The sequence below is a fragment of the Giraffa tippelskirchi genome, chromosome 7, assembly GCF_054371585.1.
Source record: "Giraffa tippelskirchi isolate mGirTip1 chromosome 7, T2T-mGirTip1v1.2.pri, whole genome shotgun sequence".
Lineage (NCBI taxonomy): Eukaryota > Metazoa > Chordata > Mammalia > Artiodactyla > Giraffidae > Giraffa > Giraffa tippelskirchi.
The window spans coordinates 26,817,555-26,839,631 of NC_137281.1; the positions used below are offsets into that span (position 1 = coordinate 26,817,555).

At 38.8% G+C, this 22,077-nt stretch overlaps 1 protein-coding gene and 1 pseudogene across 5 annotated transcripts in view; both read right to left on the reverse strand.

Moving 5' to 3' along the window:
• LRRC36 (leucine rich repeat containing 36) overlaps positions 1-22,077 on the reverse strand; it is a 61,597-nt gene that overhangs the window by 24,547 nt on the left and 14,973 nt on the right. For 3 of the 5 annotated variants that reach the window (XM_081513001.1, XM_081512997.1, XM_081512996.1), the window contains exons 3-5: positions 21,724-21,916; positions 20,855-20,951; positions 17,862-17,950 (exon numbers count right to left, since the gene is read on the reverse strand). In XM_081513001.1, the coding sequence (XP_081369127.1) occupies positions 17,862-17,950; positions 20,855-20,951; positions 21,724-21,916 (379 nt within the window). Of the gene's footprint in view, positions 1-17,861; positions 17,951-20,854; positions 20,983-21,723; positions 21,917-22,077 lie in introns of all 5 variants that reach the window. The other 2 variants (XM_081513000.1, XM_081512999.1) reach the window with 1 other exon arrangement.
• Positions 1,684-2,171, reverse strand: LOC145514663 (methylglutaconyl-CoA hydratase, mitochondrial pseudogene; annotated as a pseudogene).

The window sequence follows — 22,077 nt, forward strand, 5'->3', positions numbered from 1 at the left end:
ACATTAATTGCAGAATTCTGGGATTTGGAGTCTTCTGGGGGACTCATGAAGAAAAATAAGAGATTTTTGTTTAGAGAGGCTTTTTTCTTTAGTAGGATTGTATATAATAATTAAGATATTAATAGTTTCAAACATTTGTGCCTTAGTCAAACAATGTGTTCTTCAGCTAGTTCCCATGTGCAGGCTCTGGCAGTAGAAAGCTACAGTAAGGCAGGGCAACTGAAAACCCAGAATGAGAATAAAGCCAGCCTTTCTAAAATCCAGCCCCTCAGTCCATTTGGGGCTTTAAAATGCTTCTTACTTCTAAGTTGCCTTCTGGGAATGAAATGTCCTGCTATTTCAGTACAAAATGTCCTTCTACCCTTGTACTTGACATAACCTCTCAAAGTTTATGTTCTCTGGTTCCTTTGCAATTGCAACACAGGAAAAAAAAAAAGGTGAAGCAGAAATTGCTGTTTTTAAAATCTGATTCTTAGTGGGAAATTAGAGCAGTTAGTAAGCTGTGACTTTGGGTTCAGGGTTCCTCTTACCCTTTTCCTACAGAACAACACAAACTTCCCAGGTATCCAAGACCTTGTTCCATCTTAGTTTTCCTTCTATCTTTCTAATGCTGTTTTCTAGATTCACAGGCTTTTGTTTTGTTTTTTTAATTCAACCTACTTCTTGGTTCAAACAAATCTCCCGAGGTCCCAACTCTTTGCTGAATGCTATCATAACTTCTCTCTGGTTTCAGCTATCACTCAAATCTGGATGACCCTAAGTCTAGATCTCTTAACTCTTATCTGTCTTTTCATGTCCAGACTTAAGTTTTTTGAACTGCCCCCCAAAGAGTGCTCTACAGACAACTGAAAAGTCAGTATTTTTGCTCTCTCTTTTTTCTTTTTGCTGTGCTGTGTGGCTTGTGGGATCTTAACTCCCCGACCAGGGATTGAACCTGGACACCAGCAGTGAAAGTGCCAAGTCCTAACCAAAGGACCACTAGAGAAATCCCAAATATTTTCTTTTTAAAAAATGTCTTTTATTGAATTTGTTACACTATTGTTTCTGTTTTATGTTTCGTCTTTTTTGTCCGAGAGGCATGTGGGATCTTAGCTCCCCCACCAAGGATCAAACTCAAAACCCCAGCATTGGAAGGCAGTGTCTTAACCACTGGATTAACAGGGAAATACCCTAAATATTTTCTAAATTAAACTCATAATCTTACTTCCAGGCCTACTTCTGCTGATGTCCCACCTCCAGCCCTAACCCTCATTTTAATACTGGCATTACTATTCACCTAATCCCTCAAGATATAAGCTTGTTCTTTGACTTTCTCTCACTTTTCTCAAATGTCAATTATCAAATTCTATAGAATTACTTTTTTTGGAGGGGGGAATCTTTTTTGTGTGTGTGTGTGTGTGTAACATAACCACATTTATTTAAGAATGTATTTCAATATAAAACAGCAAGTTCAACAATGTAAAACCGCGATTACTTTTGCACCAACCTAATAACATCTCTAATTGTGGCCCACAGGACAAATGGCGGAACCTGCACTCATGAAAGCCTATATTTTTCCCTCCTTACTCATGACTACCAATAAACCCTAATTTCCTGCCCCAAAAGACAAATGAAAAAAAAAAAAAAAAATTCCTGATCCCCACACACAGTTACCTGATCCAGCTACCACCAATTTTCTCTTTTTTTTAATAAGCCAGACTCCTCAAAAGGGCTGCTCTTTCTGTCTTCCAATCTCTCCTCTTACAGTATGTCTCAGCACAGAATATCCCAGGGACTTCACTTCAGACTATTATGGTCCGAACTTTCTTATCAGATTTTAAAGCAGCCACAGCTTTTGAGAGCATTTTTATAAGATTTTTACTCAGTGAATTTTTGGCATAGGCTCTGTTTATTCCAAGCACCACAGTTCCTCGGTTCTCCTCCTCCAGGTACCGCAGCCGCAGCTCGTCCTCAGACTTCACCTCTGCGCTGTAGCCCCTCTGCCAGGCCGTTCCCCCGGCCGCGGGCATCCAGCCCCGGGCCCATATCGTCGAGTCGACGCGCGGGCACGTCCAGGAGCCGGGCAGCCTCCACCTGGGGCCTAGCCGCGCACAGCAAGCGGCCACCAAGCGGGCACGGCCGGCCTGCAAAGTGCCCAAGGCCCCAGGTGCCGCAGCAGCCGCCACCGCCATGTTATCTGTTTACGGCGTGGGCCCGCAGCTGCTGCCCCGCCCCCGTCGCGCGCTAGCCAGCCGGAGGGGGGAATCTTTAATTGAGGTATAATGTACACGCCATATAGGCCATCATTTTACAGTATGCAATTCAGTGATTTTCAGTGCATTCACAAAGTTGTACAACCATCACCACCTTCTACTTTCATCACCCCAAAACAAGCCAAATTAACTGTGACTCTTAATTCTCTCTTCTTCATCAGTCCCTAGCAAACATCAAATAGGATTTGCCTATTCTGGACATTTCATGAAGATGGAATAATACAATATTTAACCTTTTGAATCTAGTTTCTGTCAATTAGTATGATATTTTCAGGACAAACATTGTAGCATGTATCAATACTTCAATCCTTTTTAGGCTGAAAAATACACCTTATATGGATATGCCATTATTTTGTTTCTCCATTCATGAGTTGATAGATTTTTTGGCTATTATGAATAATGCTGCTTTCATTCCTGCACAAGTCTTTGTGTGGACATATGTTTTCATGTCTCTTGGGTATATATCTAGGAGAGGAATTGCTGGGTCAAATGGTAACTCTAACTTTTTGAGGAACTTTCAAATTGTTTTCCAAGAAGCGATACCATTTTATTTTCCCACCAGAAATGTATGAGTGAGGGTTCCAATTTCTCCACATCTTTGTTGTTACTTGTTATCTGTCCTTTTGATTATAGCCATCCTAGTGGATGTGAAATGTTATCCTCCTTGTGGTTTTGACTTGCATTTCCCTTATGGCTAGTGATATTGAACATCTTTCATATGCTTGTTGGCTAGTTGCATATCTTCTTTGGAGAAATGTTTGCTCAATCTTTTGCCCATTTTGGGTTGTTTGCCTTTCTGTTGTTGATTTTATAAGAGTCTATATATATATATATATATATAATGGATATCAGACCCTTGTCAGACATATGATTTGCAAATATTTTCTCCTATTCTGTGGGTTGCTTTTTTTACTTTTTTTAAAAAAATAATTAATTATTATTTTGGTCATACAATGCAGCATTTGGGATTTTAGCTCCCCCACCAGGGACTGAACCCATCCCCCAGCAGTGAAAGCACAGAGTCCTAACCACTGGACAGCCAGGGAATTTCCTAGCTTTTTTACCTTCTTGATAGTGTCCTTTGAAGTACTTTTTTTTTAATATTTATTTTTATTTATCTGGCTGTGTGGAGTCTGAGTTGCAGCAGCACATGGGCTCTTTCAGTTCTGGCATTTGGGATCTTTTTTTTTAGTAGTAGCAGGAGGGATCTAGTTCCCTGACCAGGGCCCCTACACTGGGAGTGCTGAGTCTTAGCCACTGGACCACAAAGGATGTCCCAGTTCTCAAGGATTTAATTAATCTGTACCTCCTCATTTGTATTCACACTATTATTGTCCTATGTCAGGACAAGTCCTTATTATCTCCCACTTGGACTGCTGTCTTTAGTTGCTGCCCATCTAACTAATCAATCTTGAATTATCGCTCTAAATTACACATTTAATCATGCTTACCACCTAAAACATCTTTGTCACCCACTTTCAAGAGAATAAAATGAAAATGTTTCATAAAGAGACCGTTTGCAACTTGGCTTTAATCAAGCACCTTAGCTCCAGTCACGTGCATGCATGCGTGCCAAGGCGCTTCAGCCATGTTCAACTCTCTGCGACCCAATGGACTGTATCTTGCCAGGCTCTTCTGTCCATGGGATTCTGCAGGCAAGAATACTGGAGTGAGTTGCCATTTTCTTCTCCAGGGGATCTTCCCTATTCAGGGATCAAACTCACATCTCTTATGTTTCCTGCACTGGCAGGCAGGTTCTTTTCCATTAGCACCACCTGAGAAGCCCCCAGTCACAAGCTAAGTCACAAGCTGAGTCAATTTCCTAATCTGTCATACCTGTTTTTTCCACTTCTGTTTTCTATGCATTGAATGCCCAACTATGCCCAATGAATTCTATTTGAATGCCCAACTTAAATGTATCCTTTTTGGGAAGGCTTTACCCAGGTCAACTGCTAGTGTCTCTCCCCGACAGTTCTTTATCTCTGCCAAAGTCGAACTCATGTCTCAGCCTGACTTGTAACCTAATCAGCTATGATAAATCTCTCTGGTGTGGGAGTAGCTGAAGCTCTGACATTGTGTCATTTCCTAATGTGCCTAGTCTCTAACACAGGAATTTTCCAGTAGATAGACACCTGTTTGCTGAACTGCTCTTACATCCATCGCACCAGAGAATGCCAGTTGCCCCCCACTATATCCTTATTCATCTGTTAGAACCCCCAATAACAGCCCTAGATTGCCAATATCCAGATTTCTATATGAGAGAGAAATGAATTTGTCACAAAACCTTTCCCCACTTGCTCCTAGTACACTCTGAGCCTCTACAGCATATGCCCATCTACATTAGTGTTTCTCAAACTCAACATTCTCATAAACCCTGAGACTATCAATCTAGTTTGATAAATTTCAGTTTAAGAAACTCAGTGTGTAAAAAGATATTTTACAAACAAAAGCCCAGGACCAGACGGCTTCACAGCGGAATTCTACCAAAAATTTAGAGAAGAGCTAACACCTATCCTACTCAAACTCTTCCAGAAAATTGCAGAAGATGGTAAACTTCCAAACTCATTCTATGAGGCCACCATCACCCTAATTCCAAAACCGGACAAAGATGTCACAAAAAAGGAAAACTACAGGCCAATATCACTGATGAACATAGATGCAAAAATCCTTAATAAAATTCTAGCAAACAGAATCCAACATCATATTAAAAAGATCATACATCATGACCAAGTGGGCTTTATCCCAGGAATGCAAGGTTTTTTTAACATCCGCAAATCAATCAATGTAATACACCACATTAACAAATTGAAAGAAAAAAACCATATGGTTATCTCAATAGATGCAGAAAAAGCCTTTGACAAAATTCAGCATCCATTTATGATTAAAACCCTCCAGAAAGCAGGAATAGAAGGAACATATCTCAACATAATAAAAGCTATATATGACAAACCCACAGCAAACATTATCCTCAATGGTGAAAAATTGAAAGCATTTCCCCTAAAGTCAGGAACAAGGCAAGGATGCCCACTTTCACCACTACTATTCAACATAGTTTTGGAAGTTTTGGCCACAGCAATCAGAGCTGAAAAAGAAATAAAAGGAATACAGATAGGAAAAGAAGAAGTAAAACTCTCACTGTTTGCAGATGACATGATCCTCTACATAGAAAACCCTAAAGACTCTACTAGAAAATTACTAGAGTTGATCAATGAATATAGTAAAGTTGCAGGCTATAAAATTAACACACAGAAATCCCTTGCATTCCTATACTCCAATAATGAGAAAACAGAAAGAGAAATTAAGGAAACAATACCATTCACCATTGCATCAAAAAGAATAAAATACTTAGGAATATATCTACCTAAAGAAACAAAAGACTTATATATAGAAAACTATAAAACACTGATGAAAGAAATCAAAGAGGACACAAACAGATGGAGAAATATACCGTGTTCATGGATTGGAAGAATTAATATAGTGAAAATGAGTATTCTACCCAAAGCAATCTACAGATTCAATGCAATCCCTATCAAGCTACCAATGGTATTTTTCACAGAACTAGAACAAATCATCTCACAATTTGTATGGAAATATAAGAAACCTCGAATAGCCAAAGCAATTTTGAGGAAGAAGAATGGAACTGGAGGAATCAACCTGCCTGACTTCAGGCTCTACTACAAAGCCACAGTCATCAAGACAGTATGGTATTGGCACAAGGATAGAAATATAGATCAATGGAACAAAATAGAAAGCCCAGAGATAAACCCACGCACATATGGACACCTTATCTTCGACAAAGGAGGCAAGAATATACAATGGAGAAAAGACAATCTCTTTAACAAGTGGTGCTGGGAAAACTGGTCAACCACTTGTAAAAGAATGAAACTAGAACACTTCCTAACACCGTACACAAAAATAAACTCAAAATGGATTAAAGATCTAAACGTAAGACCAGAAACAATAAAACTCCTAGAGGAAAACATAGGCAAAACACTCTCCGACATAAATCACAGCAGGATCCTCCATGACCCACCTCCCAGAATATTGGAAATAAAAGCAAAAATAAACAAATGGGACCTAATTAAAATTAAAAGCTTTTGCACAACAAAGGAAACTATAAACAAGGTGAAAAGACAGCCTTCAGAATGGGAGAAAATAATAGCAAATGAAGCAACAGACAAACAATTAATCTCAAAAATATACAAGCAACTTCTGCAGCTGAATTCCCGAAAAATAAACGACCCAATCAAAAAATGGGCCAAAGAACTAAACAGACATTTCTCCAAAGAAGACATACAGATGGCTAACAAACACATGAAAAGATGCTCAACATCACTCATTATTAGAGAAATGCAAATCAAAACCTCAATGAGGTATCATTTCACACCAGTCAGAATGGCTGCTATCCAAAAGTCTACAAGCAATAAATGCTGGAGAGGGTGTGGAGAAAAGGGAACCCTCTTACACTGTTGGTGGGAATGCAAACTAGTACAGCCACTATGGAGAACAGTGTGGAGATTCCTTAAAAAACTGGGAATAGAACTGCCATATGACCCAGCAATCCCACTGCTGGGCATATACACCGAGGAAACCAGAATTGAAAGAGACGCGTGTACCCCAATGTTCATCGCAGCACTGTTTACAATAGCCAGGACATGGAAGCAACCTAGATGTCCATCAGCAGACGAATGGATAAGGAAGCTGTGGTACATATACACAATGGAATATTACTCAGCCATTAAAAAAAATACATTTGAATCGGTTCTACTGAGATGGATGAAACTGGAGCCCATTACACAGAGTGAAGTAAGCCAGAAAGAAAAACAACAATACAGTATACTAATGCATATATATGGAATTTGAAAGATGGTAACGATAACCCTACATGCGAGACAGAATAAGAGACACAGATGCATGGAACAATTTTATGGACTCTGAGGGAGAAGGTGAGGGTGGGACGTTCTGGGAGAATGGCATTGAGACATGTGTATTGTCATATGTGAAACAGAGCACCATTCCATGTTCGATGCATGTGACAAGGGCTCAGGGCCGGGGCAATGGGATGATCCAGAAGGATGGGATGGGGAGGGAGGTGGGTGGGGGGTCCGGGAAGGGGAACACATGTAAACCCATGGCTGATTCATGTCAATGTATGGCAAAAACTATTACAATATTGTAAAGTAATTAGCCCCCAACTAAAATAAATAAATTTATAAAAAAAAAAAAAAAAAGATATTTTAAAAAGCAGATTATATCAGGTAACAGTTTGCAGTTTCTTACAAAACTAAAAACTTGGTATTTACCCAAAGGAGTTGAAAGCTTATGTTCATACAAACACCTGCACATAGATGTTTATAGCAACTTTTTTCATAATTGCCAAAACCTAGGAGCAACCAAGATGTTCTTCAGTAGGTAAGTGGATAAATAAATAATCCAGATAATAATAATAAAATATTCAGTTCAGTTCAGTCGCTCAGTCGTGTCCAACTCTTTGTGACCCCATGGACTGCAGCACCATTAAGCCCTAAAAAGAAAGTAGCTACTAAACCACTAGGCCATTCAGGTATGACCTAGATCAAATCCCTTATGAGTATACAGTGGAGGTGACAAATAGATTTAAGGGTCTAGACCTGAAAGACAGAGTGCCTGATGAACTATGGACAGAGGTTCGTGACATTGTACAGGAGACAGGGATCAAGAAAATCCCCATGGAAAAGAAATGCAAAAAAGCAAAATGGCTGTCTGAGGAGGCCTTACAGATAGCTGGGAAGAGAAGAGAAGCGAAAAGCAAAGGAGAAAAGGAAAGATATTCCCATCTGAATGCAGAGTTCCAAAGAATAGCAAGGAGAGATAAGAAAGCCTTCCTCAGCGATCAGTGCAAAGAAATAGAGGAAAACAACAGATTGGGAAAGACTAGAGATCTCTTCAAGAAAATTACAGATACCAAGGGAACATTTCATGCAAAGATAGGCTCGATAAAGGACAGAAATGGTATGGACCTAACAGAAGCAGAAGATATTAAGAAGAGGTGGCAAGAATACACAGAAGAACTGTACAAACAAGATCTTCACGACCCAGATAATCACGATGGTGTGATCACTCACCTAGAGCCAGACATCCTGGAATGTGAAGTCAAGTGGGCCTTAGAAAGCATCACTACGAACAAAGCTAGTGGAGGTGATGGAATTCCAGTTGAGCTATTTCAAATCCTCAGAGATGATGCTGTGAAAGTACTGCACTCGATATGCCAGCAAATCTGGAAAACTCAGCAGTGGCCACAGGACTGGAAAAGGTCAGTTTTCATTCCAATCCCAAAGAAAGGCAATGCCAAAGAATGCTCAAACTACCGCACAATTGCACTCATCTCACATGCTAGTAAAGTAATGCTCAAAATTCTCCAAGCCAGGCTTCAGCAATACGTGAACCGTGAACTTCCAGATGTTCAAGCTGGTTTTAGAAAAGGCAGAGGAACCAGAGATCAAATTGCCAACATCCGCTGAATCATTGAAAAAGCAAGAGAGTTCCAGAAAAACATCTATTTCTGCTTTATTGACTATGCCAAAGCCTTTGACTGTGTGGATCACAATAAACTGTGGAAAATTCTGAAAGCGATGGGAATATCAGACCATCTGACCTGTCTCTTGAGAAACCTGTATGCAGGTCAGGAAGCAACAGTTAGAACTGGACATGGAACAACAGACTGGTTCCAAATAGGAAAAGGAGTACGTCAAGGCTGTATATTGTCACCCTGCTTATTTAACTTATATGCAGAGAACATCATGAGAAACGCTGGGCTGGAAGAAACACAAGCTGGAATCAAGATTGCCGGGAGAAATATCAATAACCTCAGATATGCGGATGACACCACCCTTATGGCAGAAAGTGAAGAAGAACTAAAGAGCCTTTTGATGAAGGTGAAAGAGGAGAGTGAAAAAGTTGGCTTAAAGCTCAATGTTCAGAAAACTAAGATCGTGGCTTCTGGTCCCATCATTTCATGGGAAATAGATGGGGAAACAGTGGAAACAGTGTCAGACTTTATTTTTCTGGGCTCCAGAATCACTGCTGATGGTGATTGCAGCCATGAAATTAAAAGACGCTTACTCCTTGGAAGGAAGGTTATGGCCAACCTAGATAGCATATTTAAAAGCAGAGACATTACTTTGCCAACAAAGGTCCATCTAGTCAAGGCTATGGTTTTTCCAGTGGTCATGTATGGATGTGAGAGCTGGACGATAAAGAAAGCTGAGCGCCGAAGAATTGATGCTTTTGAACTGTGGTGTTGGAGAAGACTCTTGAGAGTCCCTTGGACTGCAAGGAGATCCAATCAATCCATCCTAAAAGAGATCAATCCTGGGTGTTCATTGGAAGGTCTGATGTTGAAGCTGAAACTCCAATACTTTGGCCATCTCATGCGAAGGGTTGACTCATTGGAAAAGACCCTAATGCTGGGTAGGATTGGGGGCGGGAGGAGAAGGGGACGACAGAGGATGAGATGGTTGGATGGCATCACCGACTCGATGGACATGGGTTTGGGTAGACTCCGGGAGTTGGTGATGGACAGAGAGGCCTGGCGTTCTGCAATTCATGGGGTCGCAAAGAGTCGGACACGACTGAGCGACTGAACTGAACTGAACTAAGCCACAAAAAGATATGGAGTAAACCACTGCATATTACTAAGCAGACAAAGCCAATCTGAAAAGGCTACATAAGGTATGACTCCAATTATATGACATTCTGGAAAAGGCAAAACTGTGGCGACAGGTGTAAATAGCAGAGTGAGAAGCATCTTGCATCTGTCTCCCCCCTGGACAACAACTGCACTGGCAGAATTCTCTGATAAAACTATTTCAGAATTCTGGAGTCTACTGAAGGCTTGCAACTTCTAGGGGAAGGCATGGAAGGTAAATTAGGGTTAATTTTGGTTAATTTCAGTTCTTAGCAAAGTAGCTAAGGCTTCCCTGGTAGCTCAGCTGGTAAAGAATCCACCTGCAATGCAAGAGACCCGGGCTTGATTCCTGGGTCGGGAATATCTCCTGGAGAGGGATAGGCTACCCACTCCAGTATTCTTGGGCTTCCTTAGTGGCTCAAATGGTAAAGAATCTGCCTGCAATGTGGGAGACCTGGGTTTGATCCCTGGGTAGGGAAGATTCCCTGGAGAAGGGATAGGTTACACACTCCAGTATTTTTGCCTGGAGAATTCCATGGCGAGGAACCTGGTGGGCTACAGTCCATGGGATCACAACGAGTCGGACACAACTGAGCAACTTTCACTTTCAGCAAAGAAGCAGCTACCCATCCCTCACCCCTCATGCAAAAAATTTAAGCTGGACCCTTACCTAACACATACACAAAAATTAACTGGATGGATTAATGGATCAAAGACTTAAATATAATACATTAAACTATAAAACTCAGGATTTCTCTAGTGGTCCAGTGGCTAAGACTCCACACTCCCAATGCAAGGGGTTGGGGTTAGATCCCTGGTCAGGGAAGTAGATCCCACATGGCCCAACTAAGACCGGGGGCATCCAAATAAATAATAAATAAATAAATATATTTTAAAAACTATAAAACTCTTAGAAGAAAACATAGAGAAAATGCTTACTGGATTTTGCACTGTGACATCAAAGGCAAAGCAATAAAAGAAAAAACAGACAAATTGAACTTCATGAAAAACTAAAAATTTTATGCATCTAAAAACAAACATACAGAGTAACAAGGCAGCCCACAGAATGGGGGAAAATATTTGCAAATCATATATCTGATACAGAATTAATATTTAGAGTATATAGAGAACTCCTAATACTCAACAACAACAAAAAAGCAACTTGGTTCAAAAGTGGGCAAAGGACTTGAACAGACATTTCTCCAAATGAAGATTTACAAATGGCCAATAAGCACACACACAAAAATACTCAAAATCACTGATCATCAGGGAAATACAAATTAAAAACACGAGATACCACCTCACACCCAGTAGGATGGCTACTACCAAAAAATCAGAAAATAAGAAGTGTTGGTAAGGATGCAGAGAAATCAGAACTCTTGCACACTGTTGGTAGGAGTGTAAAATGGTACAGGGGCTATAGACAGCAGTATGGCAGTTCCTGAAAAAAACTAAAAATAAAATTACTATATGATCCAGTAATTTCACTTCTGGGTACACACGCCAAAGAAGTGAAAGCAGGGTCTTGAAGAGATAGTTGTATACCCCTGTTCACAGCAGCTTTATTCACAATAGCTAAAACATGGGAGCAACCCAAGTGTCCACTGACAATGAATGGATAAACAAATGTGCTCTATACATATGATGGAGTATTATTCACCCTTAAAAAGGAAGGAAATTCTGACAAATGCTACCATGTGGATGAACTTTGAGGACGTTGTTGTTCAGTCACGTACAACTCTTCACGACTCCATGGACTGCAGCATACCAGGCTTCTGTGTCCTTTACTATCTCCTGGAGTTTGCTCAAACTCATGTCCATTGAGTCAGTGATGCCATACAGCCATCTCATCCTCTGTCCCCCCTTTCTCCTCCTGCTGTCAATCTTTCCCAGTATCAGATCTTTACCAATGAGTTGGCTCTTCGCATCAGGTGGCAGAAGTACTGGAGCTTCAGCTTCAGCATCAGTCCTCCCAATGAATATTCAGGGTTGATTTCCTTTAGGATTGACTGGCTTGATCTCCTTGCTGTCCAAGAGACTCTCAAGAGTCTTCTCCAGCATCGTAATTCAAAAGCATCAATTCTTCGGTGCTCAGCATTCTTTATGGTCCAACTCTCACATCCATAGATGACTACTGGAAAGACCATAGCTTTGACTATATGGACCTTTGTCAGCAAAGTAATGTCTCTGCTTTTTACTACACTGTCTAGGTTTGTCATAACTTTTCTCCCAAAGAGCAAGCATTTTTTAATTTCATGGCTGCAGTCACCTTCCACAGTGATTTTGGAGCCCAGGAAAATAAAATCTGTCACTGTTTCCACTTTTTCCCCATCTATTGCATAAAGTGATAGGACTGGAAGCCATGGATCTTTGTTTTCTGAATGTTGAGTTTTAAGCCATCTTTTTCACTCTCCTCTTTCACCCTCATCAAGAGGCACTTTAGTTCCTCTTTGCTTTCTGCCATTAGAGTGGTATCATCTGCATATCTGAGGTTGTTGATACTTCTCCTGGCAATCTTGATTCCAGTCTGTGATTCATTCAGCTCAGTATTTCACATAATGTACTCTGGATACAAGTTAAATAAGCAGGGTGACAATATACAGCCTTGACATACTCCTTTCCCAATTTGGAACCAGTCTGTTGTTCTATGTCTGGTTCTAATTGCTTCTTGACCTGCATACAGGTTTCTCAGGAGGCAGGTAAGGTAGTCTGGTATCCCTACCTCTTTCAGAATTTTCATTTGTTGTGATTCACACAGTCAAAGCCTTTAGTGTAGTCAATGAAGCAGATTTTTTTTTGGAATTCCCTTGCTTTTTCTATGATCCAACAGATGTTGGCAATTTGATCTCTGGTTCCTTTGCCTTTTCTAAATCCAGCTTGTACATCTGGAAGTTCTCAGTTCATATACTGCTGAAGCCTAGCCAGAAGGATTTTGAGCATTACCTTGCTATCATGTGAAATGAGCAAAATAGCACAGTAGTTTGAACATTCTTTGGCATTGCCTTTCCTTGGGATTGGAATGAAAACTGACCTTTTCCAGTCCTGTTGCCGTTGCTGAGTTTTCTAAATTTGCTGGCATATTGAGTGTAGCATTTTAACAGAATCCATCTTTTAGGATTAGCAATAGCTCAGCTGGAATTTCATCACCTCCACCAGCTTTGTCCACAGTAATGCTTCCTAAGGCCCACTTGACTTCACACTCCAGGATGTCTGGCTCTAGGTGAGTGATCACATCATCATGGTTATCGGGGTCATTAAGACCTTTTTTGTATAGTTCTTCTGTGTATTCTCGCTGCCTCTTCTTAATCTCTTCTGCTTCTGTTAGGTCCTTGCCGTTTCTTTACTCGATTGTGCCCATCTTTGCATGAAATGTTCCCTTGGTATCTCCAGTTCTCTTGAAGAGGTCTCTAGGCTTTCCCATTCTATTGTTTTCCTCCATTTCTTTGCATTGTTCACTTACAGCTTTCTTATCTCTCCTTGCTATTCTCTGGAACTCTGCATTCAGTTTGGTATATCTTTCCCTTTCTATTTTGCCTTTTGCTTCTCTTCTCTTCTCAGCTATCTGTAAGGCCTCTTCAGACAACCATTTTGCCTTCTTGCATTTCTTTTTCTTTGGGATGGTTTTGGTCACTGCCTCCTGTACAATGTTACAAACCTCCGTCCATAGTTCTTCAGGCATTCTGTTTTACCAGATATAATCCCTTGAGTCTACTTGTCACCTCCACTGTATAGTCATAAGGAATTTGATTTAAATCACACCTGACCGGTCTAGTGGTTTCCCCTACTTTCTTCAATTTAAGTCTAAATTTTGCCCTAAGGAGCTCATGATCTAAGCCATACTCAGCTCTAGTTCTTGTTTTTTCTGACTGTAGTATAGAGCTTCTCCATTGTTGGCTGCAAAGAATATAATCAATCTGATTTTGGTATTGACCACCTGGTGATGTCCATGCGTAGAGTCATCTCTTGTGTTGTTGGAAGAGGGCAACAACATTGAGGACATTATGCTAACTGAAATAAACCAGTCACAAAAAGACAAATACTGTATGATTTCTCTTCTATAAGAGACTCAGAGCAGTCAGTATCAGAGAGAGAGAAAACAGAATGGTGATTTCTAGGGGCTACATGGAGGGTAAGATGGGGAGTTATCATTTAATCGGTGTAGTTCAGTTTTATAAGATGAAAAGAGTTCCAGAGGGCTGGTGGTGATGGTTGCACAATGTTATGAATGCATTTAATACCAGTGAACTGTTCACTAAAAATGGTTAAGATGGTAAATCTTATATGCATTTTACCACAATAAAAATTTCTGAAAAAAAAATAAAGAGATGGTAAAAAGATCAGTAGTTGCCAGGGGTGAGAGGGGAGAAAGGGATGACTACGTGAGCACAGAGTTTAGGCCAGTGAAACTATTCTGTATGATACTAAAATGGTGGATACATGTCATTATATTAATACATTTGCCAAACCCATAGAATGTACACTACCAAGAAGGAAGCCTAATGTGAACTAAGGACTTCAAGTGATAATAATGTGTCAATGTAGGTTCATCAGTTGTAACAAAAGCACCACTCTGATGCCTGTTGTTGGTAGTGACAGAGGCTATGCATGTGTAGAGGCAGGAGGTATATAGGAACCCTGTATTTCCTGTTCAGTTTTGCTGTAGATCTAAAACTATTCTAAAAAACAGTCTATTTTTTCAAATAGCACACTAATACTGCAAAGAAGCTTTTTTGCTTTTACGTCTTTTAAATGTTTTCCATAACTGCATCAAACAAAAACATGAAATCTAAGGATCTCACACTGCCTGTGAACCTCTGAGATTATCCCTGCTCTAGGAGTTCACAACAATGAGTTTTAGGAATACTGATCTGTATCATTTATTTAATGTTTTCATATGCACTGCCTGAAATTGTGTTATTTAGCTTTTTCATGTTTGTTTCATTATCTTATATTGCAAGTGATTCAGGAAATGACTGAATTTTCTGTTTCCAGAGTATATGTTTCAGAAGATAATTTATGTGAGTTTAAAAAAGAAAAAAGGAAAAAAAAAGTTGGATGAGAATCAAAAATTTCACTAAAAAGAATGGACTTTGAGTTGGGTCATAAAAAGAAGGATTTTAATTCAAGCACTGAAGGCAGAAGGGACAGCATTAGTTCAGGGGCAAAAGAGAGAAAAAGGAGAGAGTGGTTTGACTTGATTGAACATCGTATATTATAGTTGAGAAACAGGAGATAAGGTTTCAGGGTAGGCTGAAGAGACAAGCTCCAGCAGCTTTTTTTTTTTTTAATTAATTATTTGGCTGTGCTATGTCTTAGCTGCTGCACATGGGATCTTTGATCTTTGTTGCAGCATGTGGAAACTTTAGTTGCAGCAAGTGGGATCTAGTACCCTGACCAAGGATTGAACCCAGGCCCCCTGCATTGGGTGTGCAGAATCTTAGCCACCAGGAAAGTCCCGCAGCTACAACTTAGAGGAAACTTGTGTGTCAGATTGAGGACTCTAACTTCAGCTACGAGTGGGAGCCATGTAAGTTTTTGAGCAGGCAAATATAATAATCACAGTTGAGTTTTAAGAGAATTAATCTGACAGGAAATACAAAATGAACTGAAGAAAGAAGACACTGGGAGGCAGCACAGTATAATATTTAAGAGGACTTTGATGATTGACAGACTAGAGTTTGCATCACAGCTTTGCCACTTACTGTATAATTAGAGCAAATTATTTCACCTCTTTTGGGCCTGGTTTCCTCACACATAAAACAAGGACAATTATAATCACCTTCAAGGTTGTTGTGAAGATTTAATGAGATTATACACATAGCCTGGCCTAGAGTTTATACTCAGTGAATGATAGCTATTAAACATGCCTGTTAAGAGACACAAAAGGGAAAAGAAAGCTTGTTAATTGTGAATCATACTCTACGGTATGAACATTCAACTGGATTTTTGGGTGGGAGAGAATTATACCCCACTCTGATTCTGAGCCTGAGTAATGGGAAAGTGGTGGTAACACTAAGGAAACCCTGAGAGCTGTTTAGGGCTGGAGGAAATGGGGTTCGTTTGATTTTTTAACATGTTTAGTGTGAGAGGCTGGAAAATTATTCAGTGGTGATTCCAAGTGTATGTTAATAGTTGGTCAACAGAAATGGGGAACTGATGCAGAGAAACTGTACAAGTTGTCAAAGCTAGACCAATATGTTTCAGAGTCATCAACAAGGAGGAAATAAAGCTAGATGTGGAAACAGATGAGCTCAATAAGGCAAAGAGTAGAAAAGGAAGAGAATCTGAAGGCATAGCCTAGGTATGCTTATTTTAGGGGTATGGGAAAAGAGAGAGGGAACTTTGAAACAGTCAAAGATTATGCAGTTAAGAGACCAGGATGAGGATCCAAGACAGTGAAGATTCCCTGCCATCCTAAATGACTGGTGGGAAAGCACTGTTTGAACAATTGAGCTAGTGGGAAATATTTTCTAGAAAGTTTTGTCCTAGCCTGTGGCACAAACATTAATGTAGTATAACCACTTTAGTCATACTGGATTACCAACAGTGCTTACAGGCAACACTCCCCAGGGATCTAGCACAAAACATAATTTTCATCAGAAAGCAAAGATCTTTAACGTTTCAAAGCAGCAAAATAAATTTAATATTAAAAAAAAATTCCAGCAACAGCTGGAGCTTCTGAGCACCTTTAGAAATGGGCCCTGTGTCTAGTAAAGCAGTTTGTTCTCAGTAAAGGCTATGTACTTTAAAACATCTTAATTCATACAGTGACTGTGTGTGCTTACGACATATAATGATATAAATGACATTTAATTCAGCTCATACAAAAAATGTAATCAAATTATGCTTCAGTGTATCTTTGTCTTTCTGGAAATGGATACATAAATGCTTATATAAAAGATAGGAAAGCTGTATATCAAATTAACTGAGATTCTCTTTAGGGGACAGTCTTCTGAGTGATTAAAATGTTCTTCGGGCTTTTCAGTACTTTCCAAAATAATTACAATAGAATTTCATCAATTTTGAAATATTAGAAATGCTACTTAAAATGAAATAGAGCAATCTATGGTCCATGACTTACATGTGCTGAGACCTCTAAGAAAGGAAAATAAAAATCATACCACACTATGGCTTATTTTACCATGAAATACTGCATGAAAATAACTTGTCAACTAATGTCTACATGGATAGATACAAGGTCAGGAAATAAAATACTGTATGTTACAAACTGAAAACCCTTCGTGTCTAAACTACATCATCAATCTATTAATTATTGTTGAGATTTTAAGGATTAATTTTTAGAGTTTGTATATAATTCAATAGACCCTTCAAAAAGGGACAGAGACCTTGAGACAGAAAAAATTTTCTCAAGTGAAAGGTCATCTGATGAGTGCCAAATTAATCCATATGGGCCCACTGCATGCAAGTTCTCTACTGGAAAGCTTTCTTCTAGCCTGTGGCATGACCACGAATGTAGCATAACCACTTCATTCACGTTGGATTACCAATACTGCTTACAGTCAACAATCCCTAAGAATATAGCACATATAGATTCTGCAGCTGCAAAGTCTCAAGGTGGGGACGCCGAGAGGCTAAGGGTGTGAACTGCACTGATGCAGATGAGTCCTGAGTCTCTGGCTAATGAATCCTGTGGGGATTGGCAATGCAATTTTCAGGATGTACTAATGATATAAAGTGATGTAAGTGAAATTGAACTGAGTACAGCTTATACACTTTGATCGGTTCTGCCTTAGGCCTGCTTAGTAAATAGGGCTTCTCTGGCAGTGAGAGAAAGAAGGAAAAACACAAACTGGTAAATCTTGTGCTTGCTTCAAATCTATGTTATTTCTCAACTATTTTGTCTTCATCCTACTCAAGATTGGCCATAAAAACAGAAACAATTAATGTTTTAATTGTTTTGTGGTCAGAAAGGGAAAACTTACCAGTTTCAATTCTGTTATCACTATCAGTGCTGACTTTTGATGCAGTGCTCTCATTTGTTACACAGTTTTTTACTGTCTTCTCCCTAGAGCTGTCATATCAAATAATTTATTTAAAACTGAAAGAAGCTTCTGAGATCACGAGTAAAGGCTATTTAGAAAAAAACATTTCAGGGTGATCATATTTTTTTTTCCCAAATGCTCCAGAACATATTATTTTCACAAATATTTCAGTTAAAACTATTTTTTTTTAAAGTCATAGTATTTTCATTGGGAATAATTAGAAAGAAAGACACTATAGTTCACCCTTGAAAGCATGAAAGCCAGAAAATTCTGAACTTGGATACTCTGTTTTCTTGACATAAACTTAGGTCTGGTGACTCAGGGAGTAACATTTTATATTATAAAATAAAAATATTTTCTTTTGAATTAAAAACTTCATAGGACACAGAAAGGATGGTTCTTCTACCAAGAATTACAATGGAGACAACTATAACCATTAGTTTGAAAAAGAAATAAGAAAGGCAAGTGTTTGCACTTGATTGATGTAGTATAGTAAGACTGGTGTGTACAGATTGGGAATTACATTAAGTACAGACAGCCTAAACTATGAGCTAAGCACTTTACTCTCATCGTTTCATTTAATCATAAAAGCTCTCCTATTAATTTATAATCATCATTTTATAGGTTGGGGGACTTGGGACTCAGAAAGGCTTAAAAGAAAAATCCTTCACCCAAGGTTGGAGAGCTTATAGAATATTAATGTTAATTCTGGACACTTGAGCAACATTTTACTTCTGTTTTTGCAATCACTATAAGGTAACTAAACAGAAATACAGTGGTGATAATTGTTTGCCTCACTAGGAAGTTTATTCAGTTATACATTAACTCACCTATGGATTTCTGTAGTAAACAAGGTACTCCAATGCATTTAAAATAGGAATTAATTTACAGAGTACATATACAAATAATTTTTAAGAAATATTCCATTTCTTTCTATAGCAGGGTGAATTTTAGTCTATATAAATTAATCTCATTAACCTCAGGGCCTCCCAGGTGGCTCAGTGGTAAAGAATCCACATGCAAGGAAGGAGACCTGGGTTCAATCCCTGGGTCAGGAAGATTCCCAGGAGAAGGAAATGGCAACCCACTCCAGTATTCTTGCCTGGGAAATCCCATGGGCAGAGGAGCCTAGCAGGCTACAGTTCATGGAGTCGCAAAAGAGTCATACTTAGCAAATATACAACAACAACAAATTAAACTGGACTTTAAAATATAGGGCACTTATGGGCTTCCATGGTGGCTCAGTGGTAAAGAATCCACCTGCCAATGCAGAAGCCACAGGTTTGACCCCTAATCCAGAAAGATCCCACATGTCAAAGAGCAACTAAGCCCATGCACCACAACTATTGAGCCTGTGCTCTAGAGCCACAGCTACCGAATCCCTTGTGTGTGGAGTCCATGCTGTGCAACAAGAGAAGCCATCTTAACGAGAAGCCTGCATACTACAACTATAGAGTAGCCCTTGCTTGCTGCAACTAGAGAAAAGTCCAAGCAGCAATGAAGACTGAGCATAGCCAAATATAAACAAATATTTTTTTAAAACAGGGAACTTAAAAAAATAGAGAAATAAGGCTGTTCTCTGAGGGTTACGTTACAAAACATATAATGGATGAGAACAGAGACAGGCAAAGCCACCAGAAAAGAGCAAGACCCCAGGCCAACAGGCATGGACTTCATTTAATCATCATTCAACAAACTATTTCTTAGCACCACTAATGGGCCAGACATTGTTCTAGGGATACTGCAGTAAACAAGACAAGCAAGGTCTTTGTTCTCATGGAGCTTATATTCTAGTGGAGGGGAAAGATAATAAAGACGTAAACAAAAAACATTCTGAGGAAGAATATTTAGTGTTGTGTGGACATTTTCATATCTTATCAAATTTAAAATGGTATGTATAGGAAGCAAACTGCTATAAAATAAATATATTTTATTATTTTATTATTAATATATTTATATATTGATTGTATGATATTTAAGGTCCTATGTTGTTATAATATATAAACATGCACAGACAAAATATACACACACATATACATATACCTAAAACTGAGAAGATATTTACGATAATATAATTAGTGTTTCTTTCTGGGTAGTGTGATTATAAGTGGCTAACATTGTTTTTTTCTCTACTTTCCGTATTCTCACAATAAATACACATTCCTTCTATCATCAGAAAAAAAGGACTAATAATACATCTACATATGTGTATAGGTACACAGATGTCTGAAAGGATGTATACCAAACATTTCTAGTAGTTAATTAACTTAGTAGCAAAATATAGGGTGATTTTGACTTTTTCTCCTGCACATCTGTGTTATTTAAATTGTTTATCATAAACTTCTATTTTTCAAAAATAATAAAACAACTTTTTTTAAAAAGCATGAATTTGGGGGTAGAGGATATGGTACCTTATTTTGACAGAATTTGAGTAATAAAAAATGGAAAAATCTACCATTCAGATACTTTAGAGCTTTAAGGGCCATTTACTTTTGGTTTTGTACAAAAATGCGTCCCTTATCATTCTTTAACAAATTTATCTCTAACGATCCTTCCCATGGTAATGTAATCCTCCTAATTCAGTAGGAAAAGACCATGTACTAATTTATAACTCTACCAAGAAAGGGTTGGCAAACATTTATGGAAATAAGTAATCCCATAAAATCCCTATCTATAAACTCTGAACAATAACCTTAGAAAATGTACAATTATATCCAAAGAAGACCCAGTGGTTCAAGAAAGCAGAAATGTTCCACTGAGGGCCAGATTCTCACCCCAGATAAATCTGAAAATTTTGCATAGATACTTTCATTTCTGATCTGAGGATTCTTACAACTTGTAGAGATTTCTGCTGGATAATGAAGAAAGTTAAGCAGGAATTCACTACTCTCTGTCCAAAACCAAACTAAAAAAAATTTTGGTAAAAATCTTACCTTTTCTCCACCTCTGAAAGAAAATTTTCACTGTTGCCCAACTGACTAAAATGCAGCTTGGCAGCTTTTCTCTCACTTTCTCGTACAGCTCGGTCATCTGGAGGCAAAAACCGTTGTCTGAGCATATTCTTTTTTGGAGTAAACAGTAGTGGGTCAGAAAAGCATATTCACAGAGTAAAAACTAAAGATCAGTCTCATCTTTTGTTTGAGACGGGTCACAGAATAATGCTATTATGTTGTCATTGGAGTAAGTAGTAACTCAGGGAGACTACAGGGACACCATAGCAACAACTGTCACCTAACTATCACTACAGGAAAGTACAGTTTGGGCAGCAAACAATCCAAATGGCCTAATCTTAAAGGCTGAAAGTCATACCATTTCTAAAAGACTTTACTTAGCTTCCCTATAACTTTCCCAGGAGCATGTAACATAGAAGTTTATATCAATGAGAATAAAATTACAAAGAAATACAGACTAACTCATTTGAAGGAATATTTATTGTTCCTTGCCAACTAAGCTTCAAAAAGTTGCTATATTCATTTTATACTGCTAATGTAGTTACAAAGTTGGGGCACCTGGAAAAATAAATGTCAACCTGGAAACTTTTTGTTGGGGAGGAAGTGGTGGTGAAACCATCAACTGACGAAAACTAAAGCTGGAAGTAACTGATAAAATCATAGACTGTCATTCAATAAACAATAAAAGGACTCGTCATACATCCTGCCAACACAAAAGTTACATAAATATTGACTAATAAACAAATATATCCTGCCAGTGCACACTCTGGGCCAACATCCAAAAAGTTAGGAGGCAGCTGATTTAAAGTAAGATTTGGGGACAAAGATTAAGGGAGGAAGGAGGGTCTCACCCAGTTTCTCCAGAGTTTGTAGCGTATAGACAGCAAAGAGCCTATAATCTGTATCTTTCCTGACAACAGGATTGAGTCTCAAATCTAGTTCTTTGAGGAAGGGTAAAGGCTGTAGGCGGGACACCTCCACTAAGGAAGGAATGTTGTTGTAATATAAATTCAGGTCTTGGAGTGAACATAAATACTGGATGCCCTGCAAGGAAAAAATCACATTATGAAAGTGCACATTGGGAAGGACTAGGAATCTCACAGATAAAGGTAGAAATAAAAATATTACTTTCCATCCTTCAACAGTTACCTGAGTTACCCATGAGAAAGGCAGGGTTAAAATTCCCATTTAGTTGCCTGAGAATA